Here is a 17,021-nt window from a genome sequence, read left to right as displayed (position 1 = left end):
TTTTTCTTTAAGTTAAAAACTGCTTTTATTCTAGCCAAAATAAAACAAACAAGTCTTTTTCCAGAAGAAAAAATATCACAGGAGGGCTTACAATTTTGACTTCAACTGTATATTAATTCAGGTTTTACATTCATTTCAGGAATATTATTGAATAATGTTTTTATTTTTACAAAATAAGTGGATCTACATGGATTTGCATTGTAAACATTAAATAAAAGTTATATGGATTTTTTTTATTTATATATTAAGCTTTAAGTTATAATATTTCTAAAATAATTCCGCATAAATCTACAGATTTTTTTCACATAATTCTCAAAAGAAATAGTAAAAAATGTCCACAGATTCTGTCTGGCCCTGTCCATCAGCACTAGGAATGTCGCTTCTCTGGACTGTTTTAAGAAACTTCTTAAGACTCACCTTTTAATCATTGCTTTTAATTTAGGTTGATTATTTTTGTCAATTTAATTATACAATTTTATTGTTTATATTTATTGTCTTATTGGGGTGTTTTTGCAGCTTTTTTTTTTTTTTTTGCTTTGTTAATGTTTGCCTTGTATGCCTTGTAGCGCTTTTGGGTTATTTATAGTGTGCTTTTGAGAAAAGCACACTATAAATAAAATGTATTATTATTATTGTTGTTGTTGTTGTTGTTGTTGTTGTTATTATTATTATTAATTATGTGAGAGCCTCACTTTGTTTGTTTGATTTCCATTGTAAACCTTAAACTAAAGTTAAAAAGACAATTATTTAATTTTAATTTCATGTTAAGTTACTATACTCTAAAAATCATTGCACAAAAATTTGTATTAGTAGACTGTCTGCTAAATATCTGTTGATATGCTCCTTTAACAGACATTTAACTGACTAAGAAACTTTGCAAGTACATGTCAACTTACACTAACCCTAACCGCAACCTAACAGTCTGCTTAAAATCTAATGAGAATTAGAGGACATGTAGATGCAATGTAACTAAATTCAACAAACGGACCATCAAAATAAAGTGTGACCAAAAATTCTGTGAAGAAACAGCAAAAGAATGTCTACAGATTCTGTCTGGCCCTGCCAATGTGGTATGTATTAGGAGCATTGTGCACTCCCAATAGTCTGTATCCAGTTTAGGTTTTCCACAAAGAGCGTAAGAGAAATGGCTTTTAAACGGCACGATGGTGAGTAATTGATGACAGAACGCTGATTTTTGGATGAACAACTCCTTTAAGGGAACTGATTCAGCACTGATTACAACTGTTGACGGTAGTAATTACAGTCTCCATCATTTGTTTTGTCCACGTAAAAAAAGCAATCAGTGACAATGACAGGAAGCGGCGCTGCTGGTGGGACTGGTTTATGTTTCCTAACATGACGGATTCTTCCAGCTGAAGTGTGCAGAGGAGTCGTGGGAGGCCGCAAGCTCTCGTTAGGCTGGATCACGGCCCTAGTGCTGTCACCAACTGTGAGCACTGCGTTCTGCTTTCTATAAGGGAACACAGTGTGTGCATGTGTGTGTGTGAGAGAGAGAGAGAGAGAGAGAGAGAGGCAGGAAGCCTTCAGGGTCGTGATCCATTGACCATCTCTCACACTCTGTAAGTAGGTCACGTCAAACCCCAGGCCCCCTAACTGACAATTACAAACTGTCACACATACACACAGGCTAGGGCATTCTGGTCATTTTGTCTACTCAAGTACTAACCAGATAAGTCAACTGATTACTCCGGAGGAGTGTGCTGGAGGTTCACATCTGCGCTATTTTTGTAAATGTTGCAATTGATCAATTAAGAGATGAAAAACTGTATATTTTTGTTTCTCACTCCTTCTCAAGTTTTATTTAAAAAAAAAAAAAAAAGTCTCTTCCCAGCAAACAATTTTGGGTTTAATAGACGTTTAAGGGTGCTTTCACACTAGCACTTTTGGTCCGCACCGGGTTCGTTTGACGTCATAATATGGTACGTTTAGCTAGTGTGAATGTGTCTTCTGAACTCGGGTGTGCACCCGTGAACCGTACCCTAGTTTGCCTAAAAGAGGTGGTCTGGGGTACGGTTCATGCAAACTCTAGTTCGGTTCAACTGACAACTGTAAACTATCGTTTTCGTAACATTCGTTCGTGTTGGTGTGTGTGTCACGTTTCGTACCTTTGTGACATGCGCGGGACTGAGCCAGAGCAAACACAGTTATACACAGTGATGTCTGCTTGTCTCCTCCAAAAACAGCTCCTGCAGACACTGTGTGATGTTCTGAATGTTTATAATATGTTTGCGGCAGATGGACACGACTCGCTTTCCGTATGTCCGAAACCAAAACCTTCAGTTAAAGCAGAATGACCGCGATTTGCGGATGTCTTTCCATTTCGGCGCTTGCTTTCGTGACCGTGACCTAGCAACGGCCGTAAAAAAAAACAGCAGCTAGATGATGCAAGTGTACCGGGTTCAGAAGGAAAAAAGACAGTATGAACACAAACCAACCGAAGAGGTGGCAGGGGGAGAAGTGTGAAAGCACCCTAAAAGACATCTAAAAGTAGACAGCTTGTCTACATCAAGGCTAAACTTGAGCTGTAGACATCCAAGAATAGGCCAAAACTAGACTAGTTGTCAGATAGACAGATTAGACAGACTTTATACAAGTAGAATAAAAAAGCATATTATAGTTTACTAAAACTTTAATAATTAACCTTTTTTGATTAATAAAAAAAATGTAAAACTAAAATAAAACATGTGAAACCTTATTTAAGCTATGTAATGTTTCACCTTCATTTAACTTGATTGATAAAATCACTGAACTAAATTGGAAATGGAACATTAAAAATCAATAAAACTAAAGATAACACTTTATTTTGATGGTCCATTTGAGTATTAGCAGACTGTCTGCTCAATATCTGCTGATACTGCTCCTTTAACAGACATTTAACTGACTAGGAAACTTTGCATGTACATGTCAACGTACACTAACCCCAACCCCAACCCAACAGTCTACTTACAATCTAATGAGAGAATTAGTTGGCTTGTAGATGCAATGTAACGTAAATTCAACAAATGGACCGTCAAAATAAAGTGTGACCAAACTAAAAAACAATTTAACAAACCAAATCTGCATATCAATAAATTAACAATAATATATCAGTGATACTAAAATGCTACACTATAATGCTAATGCTAAATGCTAACTACGATGATACAGCAAATATTTAAATGTATTTTTTGTGTGTTCAAAATAATATAACTCAAGTTTCTTTCTTTTACTCCAATCTTCACGTCACATGATCCTACACACTCTATTCAAGTATGCTGGTGTTAAAAACCAATGCCTAAAAAGAGTTGTGCTACTTATTATTTATTTATGTATTTATTAAATGCTTTTCTAGAGAATTCTTTGATGAACATTTAGCTGAGCATTATTATTTTTATATAAAACAAAAGAAAAAATGTATAAAATTATAAACAAACATATTAATTTTCAAACATTTAATTGATATATATATATATATATATATATATATATATATATATATATATATATATATATATATATATATATATATATATATATTAAAATATAATTTTGATCTCAAACCTTATAATTTGTTTATATTATATAAAGAATATACTATATACTCATTATAATATATGTTCACTAACCCTAGTTTTCCCCCAACACACCAAAGCCTCAAGTTTTTACTATAACTTATCCGGTCAGGAGGACTTGATAAAGATAAAAGCACTTGGATAGTATTTTTAGCACACAAATCATAGGTCTTCAGTCAAAATCAGACAACACTTATCACGACTACAGCACAGTCGGACGCCACTGAGAGCAGGAAAGGTTTGCACATTGTGCGCGCTTTGAATACAACTGCAGATGTCCCAGTTTCTGGTGATAACTGCTGTTCTCTACCGTCTTCTGACTGTCTGTGTGTGTGTGTTTTAACTAGAGAGACGGAGATGCAAATGAAGTCTGGCTCCGTTTGTCTGTCTGCTGCTTGCATTTACAGCTCTGAGATCAGTTACCTTCGGCCCAGGCCACTGACACTGACCCCATTACAGACCCACTGCAAAACAGACAGTCAGAGTCATCACAAGATAAAATCGCCCATCTGTATCCTCTGATTACTATTGACCGGCTGTGATTTTAAACACTTCAAAAGGAAAAGAGTATAGATCGGGAATCAGCATGTAAAACTCAACTTTCTTTTGTTTTTCCATATCAGAGCTGATTTCAGATCACAAGGCAGACACAGAGGCTGGGAAAAAGCATGGGATAATCTATAGCAAAACTGCGGTTTTTCTGGGGATAATTAAGTTTAAAATTTGTCAAATCAACTCTGGGAAAAAGAGGAAACCAGAGCTGGACAACAAGACAAACCTGATGATGATGATGATGGAGAGACATGGTTAAGAGTGTTCCTTAAAGGAGGGAAATGTCCAATACCTACTCCAAATTAAACTCTGGTCACTAAATGGGACTTGTTTCATAGACTATTATTGGGGTTGATGGTGTTTACTTGCTCAAAGGTTTAGTAAAAACAGTAACGTTGTGAAATATTGTTACCATACAAAATAAATTTCTATTTTAATACACTTTAAAATGAGGTTTATTTGTGTAAGTTTTAGCAGAGCTTGCAGTGTTTAATCAGATGATCCTTCAGAAATCATTCTAATATGTTCATTCAAGGCCTCAGATCACATCGATTATTATAACCATCGATTAAAACTGCTGTGCTGCTTAATATTGTGGGAGAAATAGAGAATATAAATGTTTTGAAATGTTATAAATGTCTTTAATCTCTTGTTTAATCCTTTGATTGGATTCTTTGGTGAATAAATCATGCATTTCTTAGCTAAAAGCTCATTACTGACCCCAACTTTGAAAGAAAGAAAGAAAGAAAGAAAGAAAGAAAGAAAAAGAAAGAAAGAAAGAAAGAAAGAAAGAAAGAAAGAAAGAACTAAGAAGGAAAAAAGAAAATAGATAATTACATTTCAAGAAAGAAAAACAGAAAAAAGACAAAAGAAAGAAAGAAAAAGTAAATTTCAAGTACAAAAGTAACTTTCAAGAAAGAAAAAACTATAAAAGAACATTAATCTCAAGATATAAGAAAGATAAAACTAAATTTCTAGAAAGACAGAAAGATAATTTTCAAGAAAGAAAAAAGAAGGAATGAAAGAAAGAAATAACATCAAAACTAAGAAAATATATTTAAAAAGTACATTTTAAGAGGATAAAAAAGAAAAAAGTACCTTTCAAGAAAAAAAGAAAAAGAAAAAAAGGTAATTTTTTTAAAAGAAAAAAGTACATTTCCAGAAAAAAGTAAATGAAAGAAAATAACATCAAAGCTAAGAAAAAAGAAAATAAAAAAGTAAATTAAAAAAATGAAAAAAGTACAAGAACGAAAGAAAGATAACTTTAAAAAAGAAAGAAAAAGAAGACATAATGGATAGAAAATACAGACTAAGAAAAAATAAGGACATTAAGAAAAAAAGATACATTCAAGAAAAAGAAAAAAATGAAGGAAAGAACGAAGGAAGAATGGAAAGAAATTATATCAAAACTAAAAAAAATAAGTACATTTTAAGAAAGTAAGAAAGATAACTTTCAAGAAAGAAGGACAAAGAGAAAGTAAGGAAGGAGAAAAGGAAGGAAGGAAGGAAGGAAGGAAGGAAGGAAGGAAGGAAGGAAGGAAGGAAGGAAGGAAGGAAGGAAAGGAATTACATCAAAACTATTAAAAAAGAAAATAAGCACAGTTTAAGAAAGATAATTTTGAAAGAAAGAAAGAAAGAAAGAAAGAAAGAAAGAAAGAAAGAAAGAAAGAAATTAAATAAAAAATTAAAGCTGTAAAATAGACCAAAACTGATGTTGTGTGTCTGTGTGTTTGACCTCGAGCTGGATCTTGTGGAAGCAGGAGAGGATGATCCTGATTAGTAAAGGCGGCCCCTGTAAGAACTAACCAAATCACACACAAACACACACACACACACACTCATATACAGTCAGAAAGCTTCTGGCCGGCGCTCATGTGACCCCTGAAACCTGTGAATGGAATTAGCCAAGAAAGAAAGACCAAGAGCAGAAGTGAAGGTTTAACATCTGCAGCAGCAGGTGGGCACAGACCCCGATCAGCTTTATTTCTCTTCTTAATAGTAGAAAACACAAAGAAGCCTGATTCTGTGCTTCACATGCAGTGTGTGTTCCCAATATTATGGCTTAAGTGAGGAGGCCCAGTTTTCCGAGAACTGTCATCACTAACCTGTGCACACAAATACACAGATTCAGACAAACACAAAGTGATGAGAGATGTTCAGACTAAGACCACACACACACACACACACACACACACACACCTCGCTGCAGGGGTTTTGGAGGCCCGGCCCCCAGGGGCCCGCTCTCAGAAACACACCGTTCCCCACACACACACACACACACACACGTCAGCATGAGTTTAACAATCAAACCGTGTGTGTGAGGATCTCCGTCCTTTCAATTATTCCTAAATAGCATAAATTAACAGCCCACAAACGTCTGGATGTGTTTCAGCACACAGAAGTGTGTTTGTGTAAACATGTGTTCCTTATATTTGCATCACACAGGCCCCAAACACACTTCTGACTGGCTCTGCAGGGAAGGCGCCTTTGTTTCCCCATTATATTGCCTTGGTTTTGTGTGTGTGTGTGTGTGTGTGTGTTTGTGTCTGGTCTGCAGGCTGCAGTTATTCTGCCACATCAGCTGAGAGCCATTTTCACAGCTCCTGTTGCTGAGAGCTCGTAAAGCCTCAAGCAGACCCTGCAACACACACACAGATGCTCAATATCTTGCCTATTTCTCACTCCAGGGCACCAAGATGATGCCAGGTAAGACTTTTAAGGGTATTTCACACATAATCATTCTATATGCGCATATCATCTAACGGAAGGAGATAAAAACTTAATATAAAGTTCTTTATGATAATTACTAAAATGACTAATCAAAACACAAGCCTTAAACCTGCTCCCCTGAAAAACTTTAACAAAAGAGTATGGTAAATTACTTCAAAAGTGTAATTAATTTCATTTCAATTAATTTCCTTTTCAGCTTAGTCCCTTTATTAATCAGGCGTCGCCACAGTGGAATGAACCGCCAACTTATCCAGCATATGTTTTACAGAGTGGATACCCTTCCAGCTGCAACCCATCACTGGGAAACATTTATACACACTCATCCACACACATACACTACAGTCAATTTAGCTCACCCAATTGGCTTATACCACATGTCTTTGGACTGTGGGGAACACCAGAGCACCCAGAGAAAACCCACGCCAACATAGGGAGAACATGCAGACTCCACCGGGAAAATTGACAGGCTTAACCTGTGTAGTGCACGTGACCTTTTTTCTCTTAGACAAAAAGTGCCCCTCAAAAATGAACGAAAGTGCCCTCTGGTCTTCAGTTCGCGATCTCACCCCCGCTCTTTAGTTCGCAATCTCATTAAAGGCAACTTTTTTTAATGGTTTACTAACGGCCGTGAGCGTTGTGCGCGCTGCTTATGCCCCCTGCAGTGTTGTCAGAAGCAGCTGACCGAATTCAGCCCAAAAACTATCCAAAACCCGCCTTAATGGAAAAACAACTGCTTACACATCTGAAGGCCATCATAACCAGTTTAAAACTGAAAACCAGCGCCGGCACACCATCGCAAAACCACCAAATTTTCACTACCCGTCTATGTCGTTTTTTACTTGCACAATCAAATTCCAAACCACCCAATCTGGCAACACTGGCGCCCTGCGCACCACACATTTTAATCGCCTGCTGTGCCTTGCATTTTTGCCCTTGCGCACCATGCGCTCGCAGTTTTAAAAACATCAACTCTGAGCGAAAAAAGGATATTACGCCAGTCGCGTCTTTTTCACTCTACATTCAGGCGGAGGTTTCCATTGAGGTGCCTGCAGTGCTTATGTTGTCTAGACATCAACGGAGACTTTTGAAGATGGAGGAAAAACTTGTGGTTGCTGTTTTGGAGTTATCTGGAGCTGTATGACTTCACAAATCTTGAATATCACAATATTAATAAATATTTCAATTTTATTAATATCAACAGCAACACTTGCGCACAATACCCAGCTGATTCAGTCGCTGCGTTGCGACATAAAAAAGTGTACCACTCTTCTTTTTTCTTGACCACAACAAAGGCGGTGTGGTGCGCCTCGCCTTTTTGGAACAGAAATGTCCATTCGGTGTGATCGGCTACTTACTCTTCCTTTAAATTGTTTTATACAAAACTGTTGAATGTGTGTGCAGTATAAAGCAAGTAAAACAACTACTTACATTACTAATAAATAAAAAAATACTTTTTGTCAGCAGAAATATCGTTTAATTACAGTAACTAGGAACTAGTTTCACCCAAAACTGGCCTCCACATGTAAATATATAATAAAAAATAAATAAACAATACAATTAATTAGTAAATTAAACAATGTACACTTCTGTTCAATGTCTCAGTCCATTAGTTTTTTTTTTTTTTTTTTTTTGAAGAAATATACTGATATTGATTAAATTCACAATAAAAGCATTTATAATATTACAATATGCATCTATGGTGTTCTTTCAAACTTAATATTCATCCGGCAAAAAAAAATTTCAGCGGCTCAACTGTTTTCAACATTGATAGTAGAAATAACAAATGCTTCCCAACCAACCAAACGTGTATATTAGAATGATTTAAAACAAATCATGTGACGCTAAAGGAGGGAAAAGTTGCTGCACTTGTTGAAAACACCATAAACTGTGATTTTTACTTTATTTGTAAACAAATATGTGAAGCCATAAGGTGCTTTCACACCTGTAGATCAATTGTTTTGTCCTGAAACAGGGATTAAAATTGCTACAATGTTTATTTTTGTAACTGGTGTTTATAAACAAACTAAAATAGCTACAACAAGTCACGTGCCAGTAAACACTCTCCTCACATTGGTCAGTTTCAGGGTTTATTTTCCCACAGGCTCCACTCAGCTGTCATACGTTGTTTTTTTAGTTTATGATGATAAGCAATTAGACATTATAAGCGAAAAAGGTGTACTTTAATTTTGACACCGAGGGACATCTTCACCAAATATAAATCAGAAACTTTTCGAATTCGACATGAAACACACTTTTACCAGTATGAATGGCATCCCACCCAATTCACGATTCTCATTATTGATAATATATGACTATTACATAACCAGAATTTACTGTGATATAACCTTCGTTAGTTTGTTGGATCGTTTTGCTTTCTTACTACAATCAATCCACTCCAGAGTTCGTTTCAATCAGGCTAAGATCACCTCATTCAGGTGATCTCAGACCGATTGCCACGGATTCAAGCGTGATTGGGGGTTTCACATATGCCAAACGAACAGAGCTAAACAGGCAAACGAGACAGGTTCTGAAACAAACGTCTAGGTGTGAAAGCATCCTAAGATATGCCAATAATGTCCAAACTTTTTAGTGTGTGTGTTTGTGTATAAATGCGTCAGTGTGTCAATACACATATTCTAATATTGTCTTCAAAACATAAATAAACCCATACGCCAACACAAGCACATGCTTTTACACTACAGTAACCTTTAGCAGCTTATACAGGCACTCAAAACACACACAAGCTCCTACTACCTACTTTTAATCCAGACTCTGATGTTGCACACACACTTGAGCATGTAGGTAAACACCCACTATAAAACCAAATGTCCTTCGACCAAAAGAAGTGAAGCTTAAAAGGATCAGCTGAGTTTAGCAAATTAACCCGGAATCAGACCTCAGATTCATTTGCAAGAATGTCAAAAAAAGTTTACGCTTGTGTCAAAGCAAACTACAAACTAGGACTTTGTGAACACACACTCATGTTTGCCAGTGACCTATTGAGATCTTCTCTATTCTAATCCCCTCATCCGACGACCTCCCTCCCAAATTTCCCTCGTCTTAAGCCTAACCATCGCTTTTTATCCAAGTCCAATTAGCCTCCGATAAATTAATTATTAAAAATCCAGTGGGGGTCGCATTTTCTTTGAGAGCGAGCGCTGATACAAAAGGCGCATCACACGTGCACACACAGACTCTGTGACATTTATGATAACACACAAATCCTTACAGTTACCCACAATCGCTCGCCCTGAATTCATTATCGGGAAAACCCCCCACAGGTTTGAGCTGGATGGGAATCTCTGAAACGCAATTACCAAAATGCACAGCGATTTAGACAGAAGAACACGGAAACCTTCTAAACTGCTAGTAACCATTTGGGATAGGGCTGCATGATATTGGAAAAATCTGATGTTATAACTTTTTGTTTTTCTGCGATTATCTATATTTCAGTATTTATGCGATTTATGCAGATGGGATGAATAGCCCTATTTGGAGAATGTTTGTTATTTGAGATAGACTGGGATGGATCTGCATAAAATTTAATAAACAAATTACAATTATGAACATAGATATAATCAACAGAACAAAGATGAAAGTTGCTTTGTTTTTTTTAGGGAGTCTTTATTAAATACTCATTAAAAATATTCTTTATTAAAGTTATTAATAAATGGTACAACATCTTGTGCTTAAATGCTTTAAATTCTCTTGAAATACTCACAAAGTCACAGGCCTTAAAAAACAACCTAAGGATAAACTTTCACTCTGCTCTACTATGGTAAAACTCTGAAGTGACTCCACAAATCTCATGTGTTCTGAACTACTGTAGCTACAGAGCCAGATCAGTCTCAAAAAAAAAACATTTACACAATAAAATTCCTACATGCACAGCACAATTCACATTTACAAATTCTAATTAGTAATTTCAAAACACAATTCATAAATACAACACTCAATTCGTGAAATCACAAGTAAAAATCATAAATATCTTCAGCAAATTAACAGGATTTGTCTTTTTGAATCGTGTTTTGAATTTACGAATTGAATTTGTTTATTTTTGATTCGTTTTTTATACATACTAATTGGATTTATGCAGTTTTGAATCATGTTTTAAACTTACGAATTGGATTTGTGTAGCTTTAAATCGTGTTCTGAAATTACGAACTAGATTTGTGCAGTTTTGAATCGTGTATTAATCTTACAAATTGGATTTGTGTAGTTTTGAATCAAGTTTTGAACATACGAACTGGATTTGTGTATGTAGAAATCGTATTTTAAACTTACGAATTGGATTTGTGTACTTTTGAATCATGTTTTGAACTTACGAACTAGATTTGTGTATTTTTTAATCATGTTTTGGACTTGCGAATTGAATTTGTGTACTTTTTTATCGTTTTTTGAGTTAACGTATTGCATTTGTGTATTTACAAGTTGCGTTTTGAACTTACGAATTGCATATGTCGTTTTGAATCGTGTTTTAAACTTACAAATTGGATTTGTGTAGTTTTCATATTAGTCGTCGGCTATTTTGATACATCAGCACATACAAGTTTCTGTTAAACAGTGTAAAAGACACAAAGAAAAAATAAGGGGAAATATACAAACAAGTAAACAGGATGATACAGTAAAGCAAGAAGCAAAAAACATATACTATAGAATAGAAAATCCAAAGAAATTATTGATGGATTTGTGTAGTTTTGAATTGTGTTTTAAACTTACGAATTGATTTTGTGTCGTTTTGAATCGCGTTTTGAACTTACGAATTGAATTTGTGTCATTTTGAATCGCGTTTTGAACTTACGAATTGGATTTGTATTTTTTTAAATCAAGTTCTGAACTTATGAATTGGATTTGTGAATTTTTTTTAAGCGTGTTTAAAACATACAAATTTAATTTGTGTATGTATGAATTGTGTTTTAAACTTATTAATTGGTTTTGTGTATTTTTTTTATCGTGTTTTGAATTTACAAATTGCATTTGTGTGTTTACGAGTTGCGCTTTGAACTTACGAATTGGATTTTGTAAATGTGACCTCTGTTGTGAATGTATGAATAATATTTTGTAAATGTATTATTTTTGAGACTAGGCACCATGTGTACCTGCTCAACTATATTTCTCAACACTGGAGATCTTGCGACGTGACTATTGCGGAAGCACACATTGTGATATCCATACTGAAACAATACACTGTGCAGCCCTAGGTCGGCATCAAATTTCCCAACCAACATCTTAACACCGTCAATTGTAAGAATGAAACGGTCCAAGCTGACCCAACAGAACACCAGTTATCATGTGTTTGCTCATCCAGAAAGAACTGGGTACCAAGGACACACAAGCACACTTTGTCGTTACTGTGTGTAAACAATGTATCAGGGTGTGAGTGTCAGAAGGTGAAGGACACTTCCTAGACAAACTGGCTGACTTTGAAACTCCATTACTGTTTACCAAAACACCTCAACTTTATACCCTTTTCACTGTTTCCACGCCCACATCATTACTTTCCGGAATTACATTAAACACCAGCGTCCCTGTACGAATACAATTTTTGTCTTATAGATTTTTTACCTCCAAGCAAACAATTTCAAGGTGATCTTTGTGCTGGGCTTGCATTTTCTTAAGCCTAACTCAAACTGACATTCATGGCTTAGAAGATATTGATTTCTGTACATTTAAGGATGCGCCCCGCTGTTCCTCCCTCTTCCCTCGATCCCTCTTTCCTCCCATCACTTCTCGACTCTTGCTCTGAAGGCTACACGTGTTTCTAATTTCGCACCAGGAGGAGAGTGGCAGCGCCATCATGAGAGGGTGAGATGGAGTAGTAGTAGAGTGATGGGATATAGATGGCTGAATAAAACATTCTACAGGTGCAGGCCCTCATCTTCAAAGCAATGAGCAGCAGAGGTTCACTGATCCCTATTAAATATACAGCGCTGCCAACAATGTAACCTTCGTACAGCTACTTCTAGTGCGAACAGTGCAGACTCCTGTAGCCTGGAGCAAAAACACACGGTGCAGATGTCTTGTAAGAGTGTGTGTGCCTGCCTGAGAAGCCAACTTTACACTGACTGCACAGCGCATTTTCAAATCACATTCAAATATGTGTGGTGTGAGTGAGGCCACACTTTACATTCTAGTGTCCGTGCTGTACCGTGCAACACAATAAGAAAAAATGAATAAACAAGATACATTTATAATGCTTGATATGCAAGGCAGATTATCCAGGGAGATTAAACTGCCAATGTTTGGCCATTATGAAATTAAAAACATAAGCCTTTAACCATGTTTGCTTGGCTCTGCAATTTAATGAATTGTCCATAAAAAAGACATTCATGTTTTCATTAGCGAGAGCAATTTAGTCAATAAACTGAGTGTTTGTTACACATAAGCAATTTCATGTACATTAGCCAACACTTGCTTCTCTAAAAGCCGCATGACAGAAATCAGCATTACAGTGGTCATGCACAATAGACTATGGGCCTGAAAGACTCCTTCCATCTACCAGTAATTGCTACATGCTCTACACATACTTACATCCAAATGTGTAAAACAAAACTGATGCTTTAGCTAAAAGCCTTTTTACTCATAACACGTTGCTGTTAAAGGGATAGTTCACCCAAAATGAAGATTCTGTCATCTTTTACCCATCCTTCAAAAGAGTTTAAACTTACGAACTGGATTTGTGTATTTATGAATCGTGTTTTAAACTTATGAATTGGATTTGTGTATTTATGAATCATATTTTGAACTTACAAATTATATTTGTGTATTTTTGGATCATGTTTTGAATTTACGAATTTTATTTGTGTATTTATGAATCGTGTTTGGAACTTGCGAATTGTATTTGTGTATTTATGAATCGTGTTTGGAACTTGCGAATTGTATTTGTGTATTTATGAATCGTGTTTGGAACTTGCGAATTGTATTTGTGTATTTATGAATCGTGTTTGGAACTTGCGAATCGTATTTGTGTATTTATGAATCTTGTTTGAAACTTACGAATTGGATTTGTGTATTTTTGAGTCGTGTTTGGCGAGACAGTGGCGCAGTATGTGGTGCTGTCGCCTCACAGCAAGAAGGTCTCTGGGTCGCTGGTTCGATCCTCGGCTCAGTTGGCGTTTCTGTGTGGAGTTTGCATGTTCTCCCTGCCTTCGCATGGGTTTCCTCCGGGTGCTCCGGTTTTCCTCACAGTCCAAAGACATGTGGTACAGGTGAATTGGGTAGGCTAAATTGTCCGCAGTGTATGAGTGTGTGTGTGTATGAGTGCTTGTGGCTTTTCCCAGAGATGGGTTGCGGCTGAAAGGGCATCCGCTGCGTAAAAACTTGCAGGATAAGTTAGCGGTTCATTTCGCTGTGGCGACCCCGGATTAATAAAGGGACTAAGCCGACAAGAAAATGAATGAATTGTGTTTTGAATTTAGAGACTGTAAGTGTATTTATGAATAGTGTTTGAACTTAAGAGTTGGATTTGTGTATTTTCGGATCATGTTTTAAATTTACGAATTAGATTTGTGTATTTTTGAAATGTGTTTTGAATTTATGAATTGGATTTGTTTATTTCTGAATCGTGTTTTGAATTTACAAATAGGATTTGAGTATTTTTAAATCGTGTTTCGAAGTTACGAATTAGAATTTTTGTATTTTTTAAATACACAAATTCATATACTATGGAAAGCAATGGGTGTCAGCAGGCAACATTCTTCACAATATCCTGTTTTGTGTTCAATAGAGAAAGAAACTTATAAAGGTTTAAAACCACATGAGAGAAAATATGTTAGGTAGTTTTCCTTTTTGGTAATCAATCTCATGTTATCCAAGATGTTTTTTCTTCAGCAAGTCTATAACATATACAAAACTTGTATCCAAAACTGACAGAAATGTTATGAGACAAAATTTGCCTGCAGACTGTTGAGAAAACGCTCATGACCATTTGCTAAGACCGTGGATAATGTAAATGTCCAACTTATTGCACAAAAAGATCTTTTTGCTTTATAAGACATCAATCATATAGTCGGGAGACTCTAGAAATCATGTTGTTTAGCCTGTATGCGTATTTTTTAAATCTCAAAATGCCAGTAACTACAGACTTGCATATTGTGAATCAAAGATCACTGATTTCAGCTAAAATCTTCCTTAATGTTCAACTGAACAAAACATTTTAGAAGGGTGAGAAAATTTTACATATTTTATATATAAATATTTGGCTAAGCTATGCTTTTAATTGTGAATTTCCACAGTGAAATGAAGACCAGTCGGATCATTTGTAGTGAGAAAAACCCGTGTGAAAACCAGCGCCCACTGCTGATCGCTTTAAATCGACTTACATCGATTACAAGTGATTGAATCATTCAGAGACGCCTGTCAGCGGCGCTGCTTCTCTCATTCCCAGGTAAAGGTCAAGCAGAAAACGCGCGGTCACGGTCAAGCCCCCCAACCGCGCGCGCGCTCCCGCTCCAAATTAGGTCCCCACAAACCCCTGCTAGATTAACACAAGCAACGCCGACAAGAACCCTCATTAAGAGCGTCTGCCAGCGGCCACTGGGACAGAATAAACCCCCTCCATCCCCCCAGCAGCATCTGTTGAAGCGCAGAGCCCGGTATATGCGCCACATGGACACATTAAAAACCTATTCGTCTTTCAAGAGCTCGTGGCACCACTAATAGCCCCTCATAACCCACATACCGATTTAGACCGGGCACACAAGTGCTCCCACGACGCCGGGTGTCCATTTAAACAAGCCCAGTAATGACAGAAGGGCGAAAGAAAGAAAGAGGTCTGCTCGGCCATAAATCGTCGTTTATGCGCCGGACACGCCGTTTGCATGGGTTTCTTTGGCTCTCCACTAAATGAATTCACAGTTGCTGGGTTGCAGAAACCTCCCCCTTATTTACAGATATATACTACGAGAAATCTAGCCGTAAATTACTCGCTATTCCTTCCTGCGGCAGGGAAGATCGTGTCACCTCCGTGACCGGAGTAATAAATTTTGCAGCGTGAAATGGGAAGGACTGACCATCTGAAGTTAACACCGTCGTGTAAAACTTCTCGCTTCAGGTGTCTCCACGTTAACCAGCACGGTAGAAGGTGTCGACTGAGAGTGAAAGTTTACACCTCTCTTTTGTTTTAACTGTCAGAGAAGTTGCTAATAATAATAATCCTAATAACAAGTGCAGTGCTCGCTCCTCTGCGCGCTCCCTCCTTCGGCTTAACCCCTTTATTCATCAGGGGTCACCACAGCAGAATGACCCGCCAACTTATCCAGCATGTTTTACACAGAGGATGCCCTTTCAGCAGCAACTCAGTCCTGGGAACCACCCATACACACTCATTCACACATACACTATGGGCAATTTACTTCATCCAATTCACCTAGGCTATACCACATGTATCTGGACTGTGAGCACCCGGGGGAAATCCACACCAACACTGGGAGAACAAGCTAACTCCATACAGAAATGCCAACTGGTACAGCCAGGACTCGAACCAGCGACTTTCTTGCTGTCTGCCAGATTACTTTGTGTTAATTTGAGCTACAGAACCGTCATAAAACTTCAGACGGTCTTGATTTTATACGGCTGGAGTAAATATGTGTCGGCGAAGTGAAAGTTTACATCTTGGCAGAGTAGCTACTATTATCTTTTGTTTTCACTGCTGTCACCACACAAGAGAAGTTGGTGACTGAAGCAGTCGTTTACACGTTCTCACAAGTTCAGCGAGCACATTACACAAAGGTTACATTGTTTAGGCGGCATTAAGACGGAAAAACACTTGGTGTTGAGCAACTAAAATTCATGCCAATCTAACTGGAGCGTATCCGAAGGAGAGGCAGTGAAATAGCGCGGCGTCAATAAACAGCAGTAATGTGGCGGCTACTGTCGTTAAATTCCTCAACACACACCGTCAATGAAATGTGGCATTTATTAGTCTGGCGACATTGATGCTCGTAACTTCTGCAGACTCGTGATTATCCACTAAGGGGCTTGTCGGCGTAATAGCGCTTAGCAGCTTTCTTCCCCATGTGCGAGACATTTCAAAGCAGTCCTTCAACGATTTGAACGCGTCCGAGGCGTTTGACTATCTCCAACGCAAAGCTCCTCTTAAATAAACGGGAATAAACGCCGTGCCCAATGCCTTTAGTTGCGGCTCTTACCTTTTGTTCAAGGAATTCC

At 37.1% G+C, this 17,021-nt stretch overlaps 2 protein-coding genes across 5 annotated transcripts in view; both read right to left on the bottom strand.

Annotated features, from left to right (window-relative positions):
- efnb3b (ephrin-B3b) overlaps positions 1–17,021 on the bottom strand; it is an 888,832-nt gene that overhangs the window by 870,880 nt on the left and 931 nt on the right. For all 4 annotated transcript variants that reach the window (XR_012382271.1, XR_012382272.1, XR_012382270.1 and 1 more), the window contains 1 exon segment: positions 17,003–17,021. This exon segment is cut by the window's right edge. Coding sequence is in view for 1 of the 4 variants with exons in the window: in NM_131806.1 (NP_571881.1) it covers positions 17,003–17,021 (19 nt within the window). In the remaining 3 variants the exon portion in view is untranslated.
- Positions 6,057–17,021, bottom strand: part of si:dkey-111f13.5 — a 39,899-nt gene continuing 28,934 nt past the window's right edge. Inside the window, exon 7 of the mRNA XM_073908367.1 lies at positions 6,057–6,229. The gene's annotated coding sequence lies outside the window, so the exon portion shown is untranslated. The remainder of the gene's footprint in view (positions 6,230–17,021) is intronic.

This window comes from Danio rerio, chromosome 7 (assembly GCF_049306965.1).
Source record: "Danio rerio strain Tuebingen ecotype United States chromosome 7, GRCz12tu, whole genome shotgun sequence".
Lineage (NCBI taxonomy): Eukaryota > Metazoa > Chordata > Actinopteri > Cypriniformes > Danionidae > Danio > Danio rerio.
The sequence above is the reverse complement of the archived record's forward strand: the minus strand, read 5'-3'. Positions and strand labels throughout refer to the sequence as shown.